At 36.5% G+C, this 20,232-nt stretch overlaps 1 protein-coding gene across 3 annotated transcripts in view; it reads left to right on the forward strand.

Annotated features, from left to right (window-relative positions):
* Positions 1 to 20,232, forward strand: part of MYO3B (myosin IIIB) — a 227,663-nt gene that overhangs the window by 39,259 nt on the left and 168,172 nt on the right. For all 3 annotated transcript variants that reach the window (XM_062579044.1, XM_062579042.1, XM_062579043.1), the window contains one exon: positions 13,521 to 13,666. In XM_062579044.1, the coding sequence (XP_062435028.1) occupies positions 13,521 to 13,666 (146 nt within the window). The remainder of the gene's footprint in view (positions 1 to 13,520; positions 13,667 to 20,232) is intronic.

Below are 20,232 nucleotides of genomic sequence, written 5' to 3' on the forward strand. Positions count from 1 at the left end.
GCTATGGCTGTATTTTTACTTCCCTTTACATCTGTGGCCCATGTTCAGTAAGATGAACATAGTGTTAGAATATACAAAATGGATTCCTTTAATAGTAATTGTGAAAGTTATCTTCTCTGTAATGTTTCCAGAGAAGTATAAACTGAGGGTTTTCTTGCAGATTTTGAGACTTTCCAGTCAAATACTATATTTTAGCTCTGTGCAATTCTGTAGATCAGTTTCTTAGGTGAAGAGTTCCAATATGGCATATTAAGGGAAGCCTTTCACAGAATTTTCGGGTATGTAGTAGATAGGTGTCTACAGCTGAGACCCTGGGGGTGGTGGTAGGTTTCTGTGTCTGCCATGCTGTAGCCTCCTGGTATTCCACAGAAATAGGGACTGATCCCCTGCCAGTCTTAAGGTTTCTGACACAAATCTGATCTTGGATGTTCTTACACAGTATGAATGACATCAGAGATCAGCGTCTGTGTACGTTTCATGATTTCCCTTACATACGATAAGGTTTCTGGTCTGAGAAAATACATGCAGTTTTCCTACAGTTGGCTAATTGATCTATTTTGTTGACCCATTTGCTCACTTATAACAACAGATATTACTCTGTTGCGGCTTCACTGAGCCTGAGAAGGATACATTAAAGAAATGGTAGTTAATATGCTGCTATGTAGTGCTTGTAGGAGCTAAAACCTTTAACACTCTTCCTGATCTATTGCTATATTGACTTAATCTCCATATTTAACAGAAAGGTTACATTAATGAGGTTGTAATGTCTATTGAACTGTGTTATGTCAGACATTCAAAATGTCCTGCAGATTTTACTTCAGATGAGTATGTTTTGGTGCGTTTGTGGAAAGGACAAGCAGGGAAAAGAGGAATTCCCATACTCCAGTCTTGCTATAGAACTCTGCAAAACCCTGACCCAGCCATGTTTTATTTAACTTTAGTAACAGACTGTCTCGTGAATTATATTGGCCAAAAGAAGTTGTAATAAATTGTTTTTCAAGGGCACAAGTTAGGCACAACATTGCCACGTTCAGAGTAGTCATATACATGCTGACATCATGGAATCAGTCATAGTACGAAGATAAATATTGAAATGAAAATAATTGTTTAGTAAGAAAGAGTAACAGTTTTCACATGTAGTCAGTCTGCTGCAATACATACTGCTCCTCCCGCATATTTCAAAAGCTGTAGAGGAAGAGCAGTAACTAATGAAAAAAGATGAAAAAGAGCATCAGAAAACTGAACCTTTGAGGCTGAAAAAAAAAACACCACTACTGAACAGTTATAGATGGCAAGGTGAAAAAGCAACTTATGCATATTCTAGTAAAATTTCATCAAGAATTTATTCTCACAGAATTAAAAAGAAATCAGTACAGTAATTTTAATCCACGTTTTGATTATTGTTTCTTTCTTTAGCAAGATTTATTTCAAAAACAAAATTACACTGGTAACTGATTTTCTTGTTTCTACTGTCTCATTACTCGTTTCTGATTATTGTTCTGTACTAACCAAAAGACTTGCATGTTAACATGCCGTTGGTATTTGTTCTAGGTTTGACTAGTTTGATCTTGGTTTATATTAGAGCCTTTGGCGTGTTTTAACTGTTTTTACTATCCATGGTCACTATCCATGTTTCCTGTGGCTGCAGGTTTTAGAGTATTTTTATTGAAAAATTGAAGTCTTTTAACCAGCTTCCTCCTTGCCTATATCTAGGCTGCTGACATCTGCTTAGCTATGGCATGCTGTCATCAGTGGAAGTTCCCAGGTAGCATACTGAGAGCATAAAAAAAATCACACAGGGAAAAACAAGAGGAAGAAGCTTTATTGTAACAACTTGAGTACTGTGGAACTGTGAATTAGGTAGATGGGATGAATGCTAGGAAGGTGCAGCAGGAGAAGAGCATGAGTTGGGACAGACCAAAGTTATAGTGGTTTGAGTTTGGGCTGTACGCGTGGCCTCCTGTGTTTGTAAGTAGCAAAACCTATGGATCAGAATGCTTTCACTGGCTCAGGACATGCACACTAAGACTCTTGAACTAGTGTAGTTTAAAAATGGAGAAAAATAATCTTCAGAGGACCTAGCCAAGTATCTGAGACCATGTTTTTATATTGGCCTCCCCAGACATAACCATTTTCCTTCCATTTCATGAAGTTTAGAAAGTTTTAGCACACTGTTAAATAAAAGCCGTGTATGCACTGCCCCTAAATTTGGGGTAGAAGATGAACGTTAGTCTTGACCCTTCTTCTTTAAGAAGCAACAAATATTTTCATGAAGTATAATTAAAAAAAATAAAAACTAGGGAATGAAATAAAAGAAGTCTGCTTCTTTGTAAATTGTTAAATCTAAATAACAGTAGTTGCCCTCAACAGAAATGAGGCTATTAGATTTATTTGAGTTTTGGGGAATTTGAGATAGTTCTTACAGTTTGCATCTGTTAAACACATACAAATCCTTCTGTATAGCAAACAGTTTAAAGTATCATACAAACATTTATTTATTTTAAAATGTGTTATATTCCCATCTGCTCCTTTTTCTTTTGCTAAGGAAGGCTGATTACAGCTGAGCAGAGAAATGAAACTGCTGTAACAGATCCAAAATTGATCTCATACAGTCTCACACAGAATGGTTGATATTTTACCATCTCCATAACAACCAGTGTACGTCACAAAGGAGACACGATACTGTAGTAACTACTGTGTCAGTGTTATTTATGAAATCACCTTGGTCAGAGACGCCTTTATAAAAAACATACTCATTTAGACAGCGACGGGTATATTCTGAAATGTTTTATTAAACTCAATTTATAAAAAGTATTTTTACAGTACTGTTTTGCTTGAATAATTGTAATCAAAGGCGGTAAAAAATTTATTGAAATTTATTATTCGTCTTGCTCGAAAATATTCGTTCTTGAAGTACAAAGCCAAAGAAATGAGTGGACACTTTGAGATAATTTAAATCTGAAAATACAACACACCTGTAAGCAATGTATGTTATGAGCATAGCACATCAGAGGAAATGCAAGGGTAGCTTTTAAACACTACCTGTTTTGAGAATATTTTTATAAATTACCAACACAGTACCATAATCATAGTGACTCATGTGGCGTGTAGGAGCCACACTGGTCAGGCTTCATGGATATAGTAATCTGCAAAACAGCTGCAAGATGCTTGGATACCCATTATGCTGAACTAGCTTTTGAATGACAAGTTGTGTAATACTTCTGCTTGAGTCATTACAGTTGTTTGCTTTGTGTTCATATGAATGACATACTGACATGTGAGATGCAGTTTGCCTTGGTTTTGGGGAAGCCTTTCTGGTATTTTTAAAACATGCAGGCAAATTCTTATGTGAAAAATGAAAATTTAGGACTACAATAGATTGAAAACCCCTGTCTGGGTAGCAGCTCTTTAAGAGCAATGATTTTTAGATGAGACTGTGGCAAAATCGGTGAAGGCTAGAAAAACCCTAAACAGTTGCAAAAATCTTGTTGCCTGAAGATTTTAAAGTAGAATATAATCTATATAGAAGCCAAAAATCCTTAAAGTAGGTGGACAGAAGGAAAAGTTATTACTCAGGCAAACTGAAAGCATGAAGACTAGGATTTTTTTTAACTGGACTTCTATTATCTGTCTGTGAAACATGGGAGCCTCAATCAGTGCATAAGGCAGTTGTGAGACCTCATGTCATCCAAGTGGAAGAAAGGTGAACTTAATCTGAGGGGGAATAGAGCAGGCAGATGAAAAGCCAGCCTTGCAGGAAAAGACTACAGGAGTGTTTTAGTGAAATGAACCTTGTGAAATGAACCTGATAGAGAATATGATTGCTGTATAGAAATACATTATGGGTAAATCCCGGGAAAATAAAACCTGGAGAAGAAGAATGCAAAAATTATTCAAGATAACAGCTACCAATAACTGGATATAAGCAGGACACAACTATGCAGGAAACTAGATCATCCTGGACTGGGAACAGCCTGCATAGCGAGGAAAACCAGCATATTTTAAGATGAAACTTCCAAAATATATGAAAGGGATAATATGACATGGTACTTGCAACAGCAGAAGATCATAGGAAATAGCAATGACTCAGGGTGGTATAAAGTCTCCTGTTCAGCTCTGTTCTTGCTAGTCAGCGTGAAAAGCAGCAGCTTAACAATTTTGAGTGACTGGGACATCCTAGAAGGCTCTTTTTTTCTGAAAACTGTGAGATTCAAGTAGCAACAGCAGGACAAATTTTGTCCTTGAGCATTTGTTTTGAGCAAAGCATAGGATTAACGGAAATGTTGTTGAAAAATGAAAATGCAAGGGAAAAGGTAGGTATGTTGAAACAAATGAAGAACTGAGAAAGGAGAAGGGAAGTCAATTTAAGAGGGAAGCTTTAAAGTACACTCACTGAAAATCAATCATTACTGTTTAACCTAATTAGTATTGTCTCACACTTACAACACAGACATGCAGAACCAGGAACACTGAATACAGGCAGTCTTAAAAAAGATAGCTAAAGCAAGCTAGTTTAAATTCTGGGGTGGTTTTATAGCTGCCTATTGCCAAAGCATTATGTTACCTAAAATCTGCTTCTATCTTCCTGAAATTGTATTGAATGCTGGCAGGGATAATCGGATTTTTGAGCTTGAACTGCCTTTACATCTTTAGTTCTAAATCTTAACATTTCTGCTTTCAACCTCCAGTGCAGAATTGGACAAAAGGTAGTTAAGAATAGGATTGTAGTTTTTCTGTTTCTTTTTGCCAAATAACTGAAATATCACGAAAGCACACAGCCATATGTGCATTCTGATAGTCTGAATTTTACACTTCATGTTTTAATTTCATAGTATTATCGTGTCTTGCTGGAAACTTGGCTCTTGAAACAAGCTCATTTAGTATCAGTACATTTTTTTGACCCAAATCAAGTTTTAGAATCACAAATCGAAGAAGATACTATCAGATAGAAAAATACTGGAGAGATGCTGAAGGTGTTCAAAACCATGTGGAGTGAGCTGTTATATTTTATTGATAACCATTAGAAAATGACAGTGGTGCTTACGTATTTATGGCTTAAGAGGAATGTAATGTAAACAGTTAATCCTTTGCAGAATTAGGTGTAGAAATGTGACATACAACAATAAGAAAGGCTGATACATTGGTAAAGGTATCATGAGTTCTGAAATAATGAGTTTGTGAAGGATAAAATCCTGGCTTTGTTTTGCTATTGATTTCAGAGGAATTTTGATGTCATATTTGTTTTCATCTTGCCAAAATAAAGTAATGATCAGTAAGAGTATCCTAGAAACAACAGATTGTTTTCCTTTGTATTGCTGAATCAAGATGTATTTCCTTGGATGATATTCAGTTCATCTGAGCATCAGAAAAAAAATTCTGAAGTGTTAGAACAATAGGTTTCCAGCCTAAATAATCTTAATCTGACCGTACGCTGTGAAATAGGTCAAATCCTTAAACAATGGATAGTATTTGCAGTGTCATATTTTCATATTTTTGATATGAAGCCATGTCTCTACATCATCTAATGAAAAACTGAACAATTAAACTAGTAAAGGAAAAAAAAGGTCATTTGCATTAACATAGTTTAAAAATGTGTAAAGGAAAGAACAGATATTACAAAAACTCAGCAATTTTTCCACTGAAGTCAATATTCATTATAGTAAGGCCTGTCTTCAGGCCTTAGAGTTTGGTTAGAAAACATAGCTTTCTTTTACTAAATTAGAGCAGATTTATCTTATTTATTTTTCTCTTATAGGAGATAAGAAAATCAAATTTGAAAAAAAGCCATTTAATAGTAAATATATCACATGTTTAGTTGAATGAGAAGTTGGAAAAACAGTGTAGAAAAGGTAACACCATCACAGTCCTGGGCTTATGTTTTTAATTAACTCTAGATAAATATGTACAGTAGATCTATTTCCCTAAAACTATTGCGTATATTCTCCTTTTGATACACTCAACTGACATTATTTTCCAGCTCTTTGCTTACTCAAGAGACTGAAGGTCAGCCTCCTGTTAATAGCTTTAGGTCTCTTTTACTTTAATTCCTTGTTAGCTAAAATTAGTTCTTCTGATATGCATATATTCACTATGCCTTTAGATGCCAACTGAGTACGGAATTTCTGTAAGTGTTGATTTGTAATGATCTGTAGGAATCCATAGCTTTGGTAGTATAAATAGGATAGACTTCAGGAATACATATTCACATATTTTTCTGCCTGAGAGCCAATAAAAGCAGTTGTACAGTGAAACAGTACATGTATTTTGTGATAAAGAAAAGTGAGGAACAGTGTATGTTCTTTAACTGTAATAAGGAAAATTCTGAAAATATTTCCTTATCATATCTTCATGGAAGATGTTCTAACAGTTTTCATACAGCTTATTTTCATAAGACATATTACTGAATTAGCTCTTTTTAAAGGTTATTTTTCCTCAAGAGTTGCACTAGATAAGATTAGATAGAAAACATGAAAGGATATGCGTTAAAAAAACTTATAAAAAGACAGGTTTTCTTTAGGAAGAAACTGAACAGACAAAGAAAATTTTTGCTGCTTCTACAGAGTTTGTGTTTATCATGTCATCATGATTAATGAATAGTGAAATCCCACAAATTTAGTGGGAGAAAATAAAGCCAATAAATCAAGAATGGTAGCATTAAACCATTCATAAAGTTGACTTTTGTTACATAGTAATTTGAACAAATGTTTGTTACTTAATATTGCAATATCTGTGACAGTTGTTGAGCTTAGGGTGTAAAGGAATTACCTATTTGGCATATGCTTTGAAAGCACATCCCTGTTCTCAGGAAATAGAAGTAATGGGACACAGTCACGTGTTAGGAATTATTTTAGGGAACTACTAGCTGTCGTCTTTAAGTGCAGAATTGATTTAAGTGTGGTCCTGTGGTGAGGAGGGTAAATAAGTATTGGTATACCAGAGAGAAACTACTCTAAGTAGCAGAGAAACTACAGCCTTAAGTGTAGGAAAGCCAAAATCAAAACAAAATGAAAGAATGGGAATTATTGCTCTGAATAGATAGAGCAGGACTAGATGGCAAATCCGAGGGACACAAAAGTGAATTGACTTGTTCAAGGTCATATAGCAGGTCAGTGGCAGAATGGGAGCTGGAATTAGATCCTAAAAGGTCACATATGACTAAAATGCCTGTGACTCCTGGATGTCACCTTCTGAGGGTTGACTGGCATGACTTAAAGTTGTCTTTCTCAGAACACAGCAGGACATGCATAAAGAAATAGATGAAATATCAGTTTTTGTCTTAGTTATTTTTTCTTCTTACATAATTTTCTATGGCTCTCAAACTCTAACAAGTTGTGGTAGTAACAAGGGAGTTGTATTGAGGCTGCTTAAAATACAGAAGTGAAGCAGTAGAATTCAGAAAGCTGGATTTTGAAATTTAGAGAGGTTTCTTTAAAGGTGAAGCTTAGCTATCAATATGGCAGAGAGAGGCAGAGAACATAGTAGTGCAGAGAGCATTTGCTGGTAAAATACATCGCCTCCTCCTCTGTCTGCAGGAGAGCTGGCTTCCTTGTTGGGTAGCAGGGCAGGAGGGGTTTGAAAAAGGAGGTGGCAGAGGGAGGGAAGCTCAGTATGCTGGCAGTTACTTTGGTAACATAGACATAATCTTGTGGGATCGCAGATGCTGCTGTTTTTTTTTCTAGCTGAAACAGCAGCTATGGAGGGTTTGCTAAACTTCTTTTTTCTTTCCTTAAGCACATTACATAGAAATAGAGAAAAATATTGCACTACCACTGTGCCTTGAGCCTAGGTCTCTCTATTAAGCGTGTATACTTAAGAGGCTGGAGTTGGTCTGTGTTTTCAGTTCCTTCATGAAACACTGTTCACAAATGTGAGTGTGGTGTCAAGTATATATATTTATTGCTGAAGAATAAATCTATGGGTCAGAAATGAATCGTGTCAATTACATTAGTACTACAGTACTACATGACAGTCTCATAGAATATAGCAAAATAGATTTTTGTGCTTGAAAGCTCATAAGTTTTCTCACTGCAGAGCAGTTTAATGGTCTCAGGGCCATTTCACTTTAGAGAGTTAAAAAAATTGATCACTTGCAGCTCTCAGAGCACAAGTATGCATACATACTATGTTTTTAAAATATTCAATACTTGTTACATTGGCAACATTTCTAACAATATAATCATCTTCTGATATACCATAGAAAGGTTTTTGGAATAAGGGAAGGTCATGAATAAGGAACTGAAATTCAAATAAGAAAAATGGGAATATGGAATCAATATCAGCCACAAATTTGTTCTTGTATGCATTAATTGTGCAAATGCATTTGAGGAGAAATGCAGAGAGAGGGAGAAAGAGAGGGAGAGAGAGCGCTGCATGGAGAGAGTCTGTTTAGTCTGGATAATTCAGTATCTCAGATGCTGCTAAATGCTATAATGAAAGACTTGTTTTTTGAGTGCATAAGACTTTTGAGAATATTTAATTTTATTTTTGTCACCTGAATAAATAGAGTTGCATGATGTTCAGGTGGGGCACAGAAATTCAGTTGGTTTATTTTGTTCATCTTGCACAGTTAGCAGTTTTGTTCTCCTTGCAAGGGTAACAGTTTTGTGCCACATTCATTTTTCATACACAGTCCTTTGCTTTCAGCGTTGTGCTCATACACCTCATAAGCTACTTAGCTAGCTACATCAGCTGAGTACAGCACCACCTTTCTTCAGGAGCCATCAACCCTTTTAACGCCAGACTCCTTCCTGCTGGTGGATCACCTGCTAATTTTGTAGCAATTGTCTCCAGGTACCACATTTGTACTACTATAAGCAATCTACTGTATTCTGTGTGCCTACAGCTATACTGTGTATGTGTACTATCTATACTGAGGCAAAATGAAAGTATATTTCAGGTAAACTTCAAAAGGTTTGAGATACTGCTTCAGCTGTATACTACTCTATGTGTAGTGCTCTCTGCCCCAAAATCAGTATGACCACAGTACAGACAGCTAGCTCTCCATATTATCTTTTTTCTCTCTTTTATATCCACCTGTGATCTATTTATGGGCTTGCTGAAGTTCAAAAAAAAGTTTGCACTAATTTCAAAACATGCAGAATTCTACCCTTGAATATAAAACCTTATTGTCAGGGAGTGAATTGTCTTGTATACATCGGAAATGTAGCGTTTCTGTAAAAGGGATAAATTACCCAGAATGCCTAATCACCATTCTCTAAATTCCCTCCAGTTAGTGAGAGTTACTTGTTTTTGTGCTGTCTTTGCCAACCCACTGAATCCCCCCACGCTGTCCCACTGGGACCCTCAAAGCAATCAGTGAATATTTTGCTGCCACTACTGTCACGTTGTCTGTTTCTCTGTGTGATGTTCAGGTGTTTTCCATCATACTGCAACATGGCAGGGCATGAAGTCATGATGAAATTACAGGTAGTACAAAAGGTGGCAGCCTGTCTCCTTAGCAACCTGGGCTGCTGAGTGCACATCACCAATCTGTGTAAGCTACCATGCCAAAGCGAAAGGCTCTGTGCTTATGTGGCATTCACTGGCCAGTCTAAAGGTTAACTACATCTTCTCCTGAAGCTTTAGGATAAACATGGTGTTTGGCAGCTCCAGCAAAGCAAACTACATCCTCCCATCCTACCAGAGGATTTTACTGTGTATAAAATAGTACATATTTGATGATGTCTTTGCACAAAGTAGAGAAAGGAAGTGGCGTGTTCTCTAGTTTCAGATCATTTCTCCTGGGATCACTGCCTTCATGCCCCACTGGGCTGAACAGGAAGGCAGTGCCTCAGAAACTGAGATGTACTCTCAGCTCCAGAACTCTGAGAGACAAGGACAGATGTTTCCAAACACACAAGTATCTCCTGAGTTCCCCGAAGAGACAGGAAAATAGTAAAAGATAAGTAAATGGGATTTTCCCTTTTTTGTTCTGATTTTAGAGATAATTGCTCTGCAGAGAGTTGCATTGATTTTTTTCAAGGCAGAAATCAGATATTCCTTGGGACTTAGCTTAAACTGTGACCAAGAGAACTGGTTTTGCTTCTTTAGATTCCAAGGTATAGCGTTGTCTACTAGCCAATATGTCAAACAAATTGACAATGTGCATCTTTTGTCAAGGAAGAATTTATAACAGCAGTTTCTTACTTGAAACTACTGCATTTGTCTTTCTCTGAGTAGCTAAATGGAACATAAAATGGTAAGGTTCTAATAAGTTCCAAAGAAAGCTGAAAATTCTTTTCAATTCAAAGCGATCATTAAATTGGTATACATATTGCATACTCATCATCAGAATAGCTTTTAATTTCTACATTTTCTGTGAGGCTGATCTCACTGTAGGCACTGAAACACACTTGGTTGCATGTTTCACTGGCTGAATTTTGGGAACAAAAGTAATGCAGAGTAAGGGGAATATTTTTTTGAATGAGCCACTTCAGGCTCTCATGTTAGAATGATGGAGAATTGCATAGTGTTTAATGCCCTTTGGTTAGAGTGCCTATATTTTTTCATAATACCATTTTACGAGCACGTACCATTTTTACTGGAGGTGTAACTGTTAGCTGTGAAGCAGGCAGCATCTCAAGAGATTTTATACATTCCTTCCTCTTCATTCTGTAGGAAATACGCTATCTGTGAAGCTGAGAAAAGCTCAAAGACTCTGTTGTTGTTTTATTAAGCAACAGTGCCACTATCCCTTCTCTTCACCATCCATCACAAATGCAAGTTTCTGTGATGCTTATATTATTTTGGCATGGCTTGCAAATAAGCTCTCTAAGAATACTGAGGTATTTAGCCAGTTTTGCCAGTGTATTATGGGCCTACACTTAGAAGCAGTTGTGATATGCTTACAGAGGAAGCACTGGTGCTGTCTTTTAATGCAAAAGACCACAATTCTGTTCCTGGCACTGCCATAGATGTCCAATGTGACCTTGAGTAGGTGCTTATTTTCCTTCCCTTAAAAATAAAAATATATTTCTCTGCCTCATAAAGTTTGAGGACAAAAAACAAACTGTGAAGGACTCAGCACAATGATGAGAACCAAACAAGTTGAGATGGTCCCTTCTAGCAGATGGGCTCTAGTGGTTTTTCAAACAGCAGATAAATATTTTTGATATGTTAGAAAAAAGGAAGGGAGTAATAACAATGCTTTTAATTAGTCACATGTGAATAAGCTCCTTGCAGCTGCTTCTGAGTCGCAGCCTTGGAAGCTGACTTGCATATTTTTTAATTTTTATTTATTTATTTATTAAGGAATGTCCTTGAGAATACAGGTGATTTTGAGGATTGTGTAAATAAACAAACGTAATCAAGAACTACAAGCTTCCTTTTCTATCTCTGAGCAAAACTGCAGTTAAGAATTACAAAGGAAACATTGGTCAAAACCAAGTGTGACCTCTTCAAAATGAAATATTTTAAGCATATCTGATGGATTTGCACACTGACTTTCTTATAAATTATCACAGCAAATTTCAGTTCCGGTCCTTCTCTTTCAGGCATGGTGTAAGGAAATTAAATTATCATGTAGACCTCTCAGTCTAGACAAGAGTGTCTCTTTGAAATGCGTAGAATCTGACTACTGCATAGTAAAACTTACTTTGTAAGAGAAAGAGAGATCTCTCGGATGAGATGAAGAATATAATAAACTCAGGAACTAAGAAATATCTCAGAGCTTTCATTCAAAACATTTTGTTGAGGAGAAAGGAGAGGGGGAAATGATCCTTCTGTCAGTGATGAGAAGTGCTCTGCCTTTTCAAGCTGACGACCCTCCTCCACGTCCTGAATCTTCTTGTACACTGTTTACTTTTATTTTTCCTTCTTCTGTTTATTTGATGGTGAGTGTAGAGAAATGTGTGTTTTTGTTTTTCTTGGATAGTTTGCAACCATGATGCTGACACCCACCTTATGTGTTAAAGCTCACTGATGTTCCTCAGGTACTGATTGAGAAACACTGGTCCAATACTCTATGAGAAGATTCTTTGACATTACAGCTGTAAAAGGGGAAGTACCATTGTCAGTATGAGGAAAGAATCTCTTTAGCATGCTAACATTGAGGAGGAAGAGCTATTTCAACATTTGTTTTTAATATTGATAGAAAATTTAAGAAAGCTCTTAACTTTTCTAAACTGATTTGCTCTAGGAAAAGAGCAGTAGTACATAGCAAAGGAATTAACTAACAATCAGTTGTTATTGCAAAAAAAATTTAACTTACATTGCTCTGTTATCTTAACCAGCATGTTTAATATGTTCGTTTCTGAAAAACATAATGAGTGCTGTGCAATGGGGCCATGACTTCCAGACAGGTCCTGTGGGCCCATTGGACAGAACCTCAGCTAGGGGCAGGAGCACCTCTGTGAGGTGCAGCTCGTGGAGAAAGTAGTAGAGAGGGTAACCTGGAATAAGCATCAGGAAAGGTTTTTCCTATAGCAGATGGTGAGTGGCTCTCTTTATTCCCTGCAACTCTGCCAGCTGCTACGTGGGGTGCTGACTTGCATGTTGCATCTCTGCAAGGCAGTGTCCCAAACTGAAACCCTAAGATGGAACTCAACCCAGTGAAAAAAATCTCCCCTCTATGAACGTAGATCTGGATACCCTGGGACACACTATCAGAAATTCTACTTGCCTTAAGTACAAATTAGTAACAATATTTAAAGCAGTGAGAAAAATCGTGGAAATAGATACAAGCAAAGTGTAGTGATCTGACAAATTTTCCGAGTAGTTATTTTAAGTGATGAGATTTGAGAAGATGAGCTTGAGCCAGGGTTTCAAATCATGATAGAATAAAAGGCAGTGAAACTAAGATTTTGCTTTATCCCTTTGGGAAGACAAGGGCTAAATTTAAACTTGATTTTGAACCTCATGTTCAGATGCAGAATATTTTCCAGCTTCTAACAGTGATTTTAATTGGCAGCAGGCATCAAGTTTGTGGTACAAAAGTCTTCGGATGTCCGAGAAAATACTCCCTTTAACTTCAATTTTCATTAGACAAGGCACATGGTGCATTGATTAATATTTTTTTAATACGCCAATCTAGCAGTGACAGTCTAAAAAAAACTTTAGAAATGAGTGATGGAATACACTTATCTAAAAAATACAGCTATGCAAATCAGTCTGTCTTCATGAATAGTCATAGAAGTAAAAAAGAATGACATCAGTAAGATTCTTTGCTACTGTAGTTGGTTTCTCTAGGAATTGCTTTCAGAAGCAGAATTTGGTAGAGTGGTGTTTTTAACTATAGACATTTGGAACCTCCCATGGAGCTTTATACTAAAAAAAAAAAAAAAAAAAAAAAAAAGAGAGAGAGAGGAGAGAGAGAGAGTTAAAGAAAACAAGCATAAGATAAGTTCTAATTTATTGTTATGTTATGTTGGATTTTTCCTAACTGAGAAATACAGGCAATAACATGAATTTGAAAGCTGCTTAGGCTTTTAGTCATGACTCACAAAAGTACTTTTGTGTCACAGTAGGATGGCATGAATTGTTCATTGAGTTAATGCATTATTTTTTCCTCTTTTTTATGATAGGTCATTGCTTGTGAACAGCAGTATGATTACTCTTATGATGCTCGATGTGATGTATGGTCCCTGGGAATAACAGCTATTGAGCTGGGGGATGGAGACCCTCCTTTATTTGACATGCATCCTGTGAAAACCCTTTTTAAAATTCCAAGGTATGGCACTAGATGGCTCTCTTGACTCACTAGTTTGTTTAAAGGTAATCTAGGCAGAAGTAAAAGAAATATTTGGTAAAGATTTTTGCTTCAAATCCTGAGAATCTGTTTTGGGAAAATACATTTGAAAGGTGCAGTGTTAAAAGGACTTTGTTCAGCCTGGCTTCTGCGATAATTTGTGCTTAGGATCACTTGAAATGATAAATAATTACATACTTATTTTATTCTTATCTTAGAATATAAATGCATATACTATCCAGTTACCTTTCTTCAAAAGTGTATATCTTAGCTACTGTTGATACAAACATTTGTTTCAAAAAAGGAAGAAGGTAACATTTGAAACTGTAGAATAATGTTTTTTAAATGTTATCCTCCTAGAGTCTTAGGCTTGTTTTGCTGTGGAAGAAAAACACAGTTTTGATAGTGCTGTGTCTTATCAGTTTCAGCAATCTGTATTCATTATTTATTTTTTTACTTACCAAAGATGCTAAGATGTGAAGATTTAGATCTTCATACATAGAAACGAAAGAGGGATTGAAATTTCCTCCATGTATGTTCATGTAGATTAACTGTGTTACTTCACGCAGTCTGTTTTTGGTTTCATTTTGTCTTCATTTCGTTTTCATTACTTATTCTCCTGAACAAGTTAAGATTAGATTGACAGGGTAAAACAGGGTTTAACAACAGAACAGTTCCAATAATAAGAGAAATGTATCAAAAATTTGTCCAGCACTGATTACAGACTAGCCTATACTTGTCTTTTCCACATTTTGCTGGTACAGAAAGAATCGCCACTGGCAGATAACAGTTTAAAAGCTTCAACAATGCAAGTGTTTGACCTTTTGTTATCTGCACAGTTATCACAGGCTTTTAAAATTTCTTCTGATTGCAATTTGCATTTCTGATTAGGTCTATTTATATGCAGATACTGTTGTGTTAGGTTCTGCCTCATATAGTTATCTCCTTCTACCCAGCCTGGGCATGAACCGCCACCACTATTTATGGAATTATTCAGACTAAAGCAGCAGTTCATCTCGTTGCCTTTGTGCAAGTGTAAAACAGATCATGACCATTAAGGTAGTAAGGGAGGTTTCATATTTCTAAACCAATATCTAAAAATTTTATCAGAGCTCAAAACCATTTGAAAAGATAGCTGTCAATAGTATAAAGTAACATCAAGCAATAGAAAGGTATATAGAATAGGACATGTGGAGGCTTTGAGTTGTGCATAGTTTATCTCCTTCTCTACTGACTATTGCATCTCTGTATCAGGCAGTATCAAGGTGAAGTATCTATTTTGAGTAAATAAATAAGGGATGACTTTACTAGATAGAATATAAATTGGTAGGAGTATCTTAATTTTTAAGTCAAGTGATTTCCCTCTGCTTTGAATTTTATGAGCTATAACTCTAATATTGATAACTGTACATTCATAAATAGACTATAATGAATGCTGGATGGCTTAAAGACCTGGGCAGTGGGAAACAGATCTCTCCCGGTGGTGATCTGAAGTCAATCCAGAGGGATGAGAAATATGACCAAAAGAAGCATTCCTCTCTTGCAGTTGTTAGACAGTTTAGAAGTAATATTAATCCGGTTCCTGATGTCTGTGCTGCAATTCATGCCTTTTTAACAGTGTTTTCAACAACAGCGTTGAGACGCTTCCCATAGTGAAAATGGTTCTTCCAGGCTGTGGTTAGAGTGCTCAAGTAGCAACATATAGAAGAGAAGCTTTGCAATTGATCAGTTACCACTGTTGAATCCAAAATCTTCTTAGTTTAAGGATCTGCCATCTTTATACTTTCTATTTTCGTGATAGTATGTATGTCAGGCTGTAACACGCAAATATTAACCCAAAAGTGTTTTTAAGTAGTTGGTTTCCCTCAGTGGATTTCTTACCTCTGAGTTTATCCTATCTTCCAGGGAGCTCATACAAATTCTTATTTTGTATAACGTCTTGTAGCAAAGTTGTCTATCTTTACCTAGATTTTATTGTCAGAACTCCTTCCCTTTTACTTCAATGTGTCACTCACTAGCTGTATTTGATACCCTTTAGCTGCCATGTGAGAAGTGTAAGACTCCTGTGGCTTTTTCTTTTGGCCAAGCCACAGATTCTTACTTCTCAGGTTCTTGTCCGAAACTTTCTCTGCATCATGTATTTGATCCAAAGTTCATCCCTGGTTTTTGGCCTTGTGCATGTATGCACACTCTAGTTTCTGACAGAGACATACAACATTTAATTTCTTGATAACAGCTCTTTCAGTTGTGGTTTCTTGTGGTTTGAGAACAAACTAGCAAATCAGGTTTCAGTTATTGGTAAATGTAGTACTAATGTACTAAATGTTATGATGCAAAATGACACCAAACTGTGTTGCAGCACGTGTGTCTCATGACTGTGGTACCCTCTAGTCAAGCTTTGTTTTATCTGGAAATGAAAAAAGCCATTGAGAAGGATGAAGAATAAATACAATGATTTGTTGACATACTGCACATATCAAATTTCTTTGTGTTCTCCCTGGGTAATTTCTGTTGGTTGAACCGATGTGACTTTAGTTTGGAGAAGAAAAGGCTGAAGTTGCTGTTCACAGTGAACAACACTTGGACATAACGCAGCCACAGAGTTACCTGAAATTGTGTCCTTTTTCCCCTTACAAACTTGAATACAGTTGATCCGTATCTTTCTGTTTACAGCACTGTCTGTGTGCTAGACTGGTCCGTTCTGTGTGCTGCCTATTTCTTTACATTAGCAGAGAAATCTGTGGTAGTTTTCAAGTTTTGTTGTCAAGGAGTTCTCATGAATGTACTTCAAAATGTTTATAATATTGAAATTGTCTAAGCTAGATACATAAATCTGTGCATACATTTCCACATAATTCTTCCATTTGCAGATAAGGAAATAAAATAGTTAAGATTCTATATCAATTCGGTTGTTTTTTTTGAGGCAGCCAAAAATTGTGCTATTAGCCTTTGCATTGAGTTCTAGACACTTGTTAGCAGCAAACTGAAATGAGACTGTGTATTTGTTTGCTCTCAGTGTTATTGGATAGTTCTGTCTCCTGCTTGGGTAAAGTGACTGTTCTTTTAGCTCTGTTGCTGTACGAAGTGATGCAAAACTTATACAAGATAACAGATCAGGCTATAAAGAGCAACAAAAATGATAATGAGGATGGAAGAACTGACTTCTGGAGAGAAAAAAAAAACAGGCTAAATATGTGTATCTTAGGTATGCAGTGATTGTGGTAAAAATTACAGTAATACTGATATTTGAATAATGTACTACCAAAGAGGAGGGTAATATAATGCGGTGCTGGGGTTATTGGAAGAAAATTTAAGAAAGGGAATAGCATGGGTGGAAAGTCAGATTCTTTGGAATTTTTAAAACCAGTCTGGACAAAACAACAGCAAACAAATTTCTCTTGCACTGACTGCAAAATGATATGTTTGTTAGGATGGATCCTTCCTGTCTGACATTTTAATAACATAATTCAACTTAATGAGGTATAGATAGAGGCCTTAGCCTTAAATGGGTTGCATTGAGATCAGTGAGTCTTCACTATGGCTTTATAGGGTTTGAATTGACCACTGAATGAATGATTTTTATAGTCTCAGCCACAGCTTACATACCGTCAAGAGCTTTGGAGATGCATTCTGCATAGAACTCATGTTAGCAGGTGATACAGGATTAGGCTCTTACTGCTTTCATATGCTGATTTAAGCATGAAAATGGGAAAAGGTAACAGCAGTCAAACATTCTACACTTCTTGTACTCTCTAAGCAAGAAGCAAGTAAAGTATTAATTTAAACTGGTACAATTTACAAAGCCAAAGTGTTCTTCCAGCAAGTAACAAATTGCAGTTCTTTCCCTACAGCAGATGTAACCATGGAATAGGAGGTCAGTGGCACAACTGAAATGTTGAGGAAAGTTAAAATTTCAATCATCAGGAAACTTTTTTAGTGCACTCAAATCTTTATTCCATGATTAAGGCTCCTGTTTAACTCATCACCTTCAACTAGCAGAGATCTACACCTAAATTCCGTAACCTGAACCACACAAGGACAAATCTCCAGTTTGAAAGGATTAGAGATCTGCAAATAAATGTGGCTGTGGATACATCATGAGTTCCCAAAAATGCGTTGGTCATGTGGCATCGCTGGGAGAGGATGCCCCTTATGCCCATCTAAATCCAAACCTACTTTGACATGATTTCTGTTTGAAACATTTTGCATCCTTCTCTGAGGAGGACATTATTAGAAAACAGTGTATCTTACAATAAAATATTCCAGCTTCCAGTAAAACATTCTCCCCTCTCCCCATTCCGGAGATATACCTTATTGAAAGAATCTTAAAATTTATGATTTTCCCAATATTACTTCTTAGTGCAAGCTAGAATCTGCATAGAAATGACAGGAGCTCATTGAGTGACAGCCCTGTGAGCTGCCAAATCATATTGGAGGCAGATCTATAACACAGCGGTTTGTAATAAGGAAAGTTCTGAACTGAAACTAAGATGTTTGATTTTTGTATTTTTGGTCATTGCTCTGAGGTTCCTAGCTCTATAGTTTTATTACTGTTTTTCTTTGACAGTCTTCACATCTGTCCTCTACCTTTAGCTGTAGGGAGACTCAGATACTTCAGTCTCTGATTACAGTCCCATTTGCTGAAAGTTTTTCATTTGATTGAAGATGTCCTTACCGCACATAGTAGATAACAAGGTCTCAGTCATTCTCTCTCTCTCTCTCTCAGACTTGCTCTCTGTTTCCTCAACCTAAGCAGCAACTGTCTTGTCTGATTGCCTTGCCTTTCTAAAAAAAAAAAAAAAAAAGAACATGACTTCTGCTTTCTTATTTTGCACAGTTCTTCCTTCTTCCCCAACCCCCATCCTCTTCAGGGTAAGGACTTTCTTGCAAGAATTCTAGTGAAATGCTTCTATTAGAGGAACAATAGTACTTGAAAGACTGCAAACAGATGTGTTATTCCCTATTCTCCATTTTTAGTGTGTCTTAAGCTGTAACTGCTAGCTGCCTACAGTACAAAATGGGTGACGTATGCGCACTGATGAACTAACGTTGTTTCTTGGCCAAAATCAGACAAAAATATGATGTTTCTTATATCAAGATTTCAGTCTTGCTGCTACCAGATGGCTTTTTGAGAACAGATCAATGAAAAAGTTTCCTTTCATTGAGTCCAACAGTATAAAAATATCATTAGAGATTAAATTTATCTCAGCAAGGTGCTCAAATTTCAGGGGGCAGATGAGCACTCAGAATTTGTGAGTGTCTCAAGCTGGGCATGAAAAATAGGTGACTCTACTGCACTACACTCTTCTGGAAATCTGACCAGGAATTTCACAGTAGGAGATGCTGAATGCTGAGCACTTCTGAAAATACTGATTTTTTGTGTGTGTCTAAGTACAAACATTTTTGATTGTATGGTCTGAACTGTGGATGATGCCTAAAAACCTTGCAGTGGTTAACCACTTCTCTTGCACTAAAAAGAATGTGGTGCCTGCAGCAAATAGCTGATAGTCAAAAGGAGAGAAGAAGAAATGGCAGCTAAATTTTAAGTTGGATGTTTCATTAAACACTAGCCTTTTAAGGCCTAATTTTTGTCTGTATTACATAGGTTTGGAAGAGGAAAGGGTACAAGTGCATGGACTAATGAATATTTTAAAACACCTCTTTCATTCATGAACATTTATATGAATGCGCAGTGCCATGGAAGCAATTTTGATACCACATGAATGAGTGTTAATCTTAAATGAGAAGAAAGCGTTATGTTAGAGCAAATGTTAATGTTCTGTTTTTCAATGATGCACACATTCTACCTCATCAAAATGAATTCTTGGACCAAACTCATAAATCTCCAGAAGAGGGACCTCCAGTGCCTATAGATAGAGATAAATCATGCTGAGAAGACACTGAACCGTGAAATGATTCTGTTAACATGTCATCTGTCCCGAGTATATTTTCAAATCTCCAACAGAAGGGTCTAAATTATGAAGGGAAGGTGGCCTAGTGAAGTTGGTAATCTGGGACTTGGTATTTTTAACCTCTTCCGTCTGCTGCCGCAACTTAGGATGTGTCTGTTTTGGCTAAATACTACAAAGTGAAATATTGTCAAATGCTGACTACCATTAGACCTAAGCTTTTAAAAATAAAACAGGCCCGTAAATTCCTCTACCCTGTTATCTCATGACAAGTGTTACATTGTATCAGTACTATCTCTGTTAGCAGTGATTTGTAATTTTGAAAATAAAAGTGATGGCTATGATAATAATCTGGCAAACAAGGTAAATATTGTATTCTATAGTCTGGAAAGTGTTGGTGTGTAAACCCGTGCAACATAGAATTCAGACCAAGTTGTATACATCCTCTGTTTCAGGATCTGTTTTTTCACTTTCTGTTTATAGGTGGTAAATTAAGAACAGTATTCTAGACCACACTGATAGCTGACACTAAAGAATCTGAACCAAATTCCCCTCTCATGGACATATCAATCAAGTTTTGCTCTTCTGAAGGCAGTAGAAAGCACCTGTTTTAAAACTGACTGTTGATAAGAAATGGAT

The sequence above is a fragment of the Rhea pennata genome, chromosome 6, assembly GCF_028389875.1.
Source record: "Rhea pennata isolate bPtePen1 chromosome 6, bPtePen1.pri, whole genome shotgun sequence".
Classification (NCBI taxonomy): Eukaryota; Metazoa; Chordata; class Aves; order Rheiformes; family Rheidae; genus Rhea; species Rhea pennata.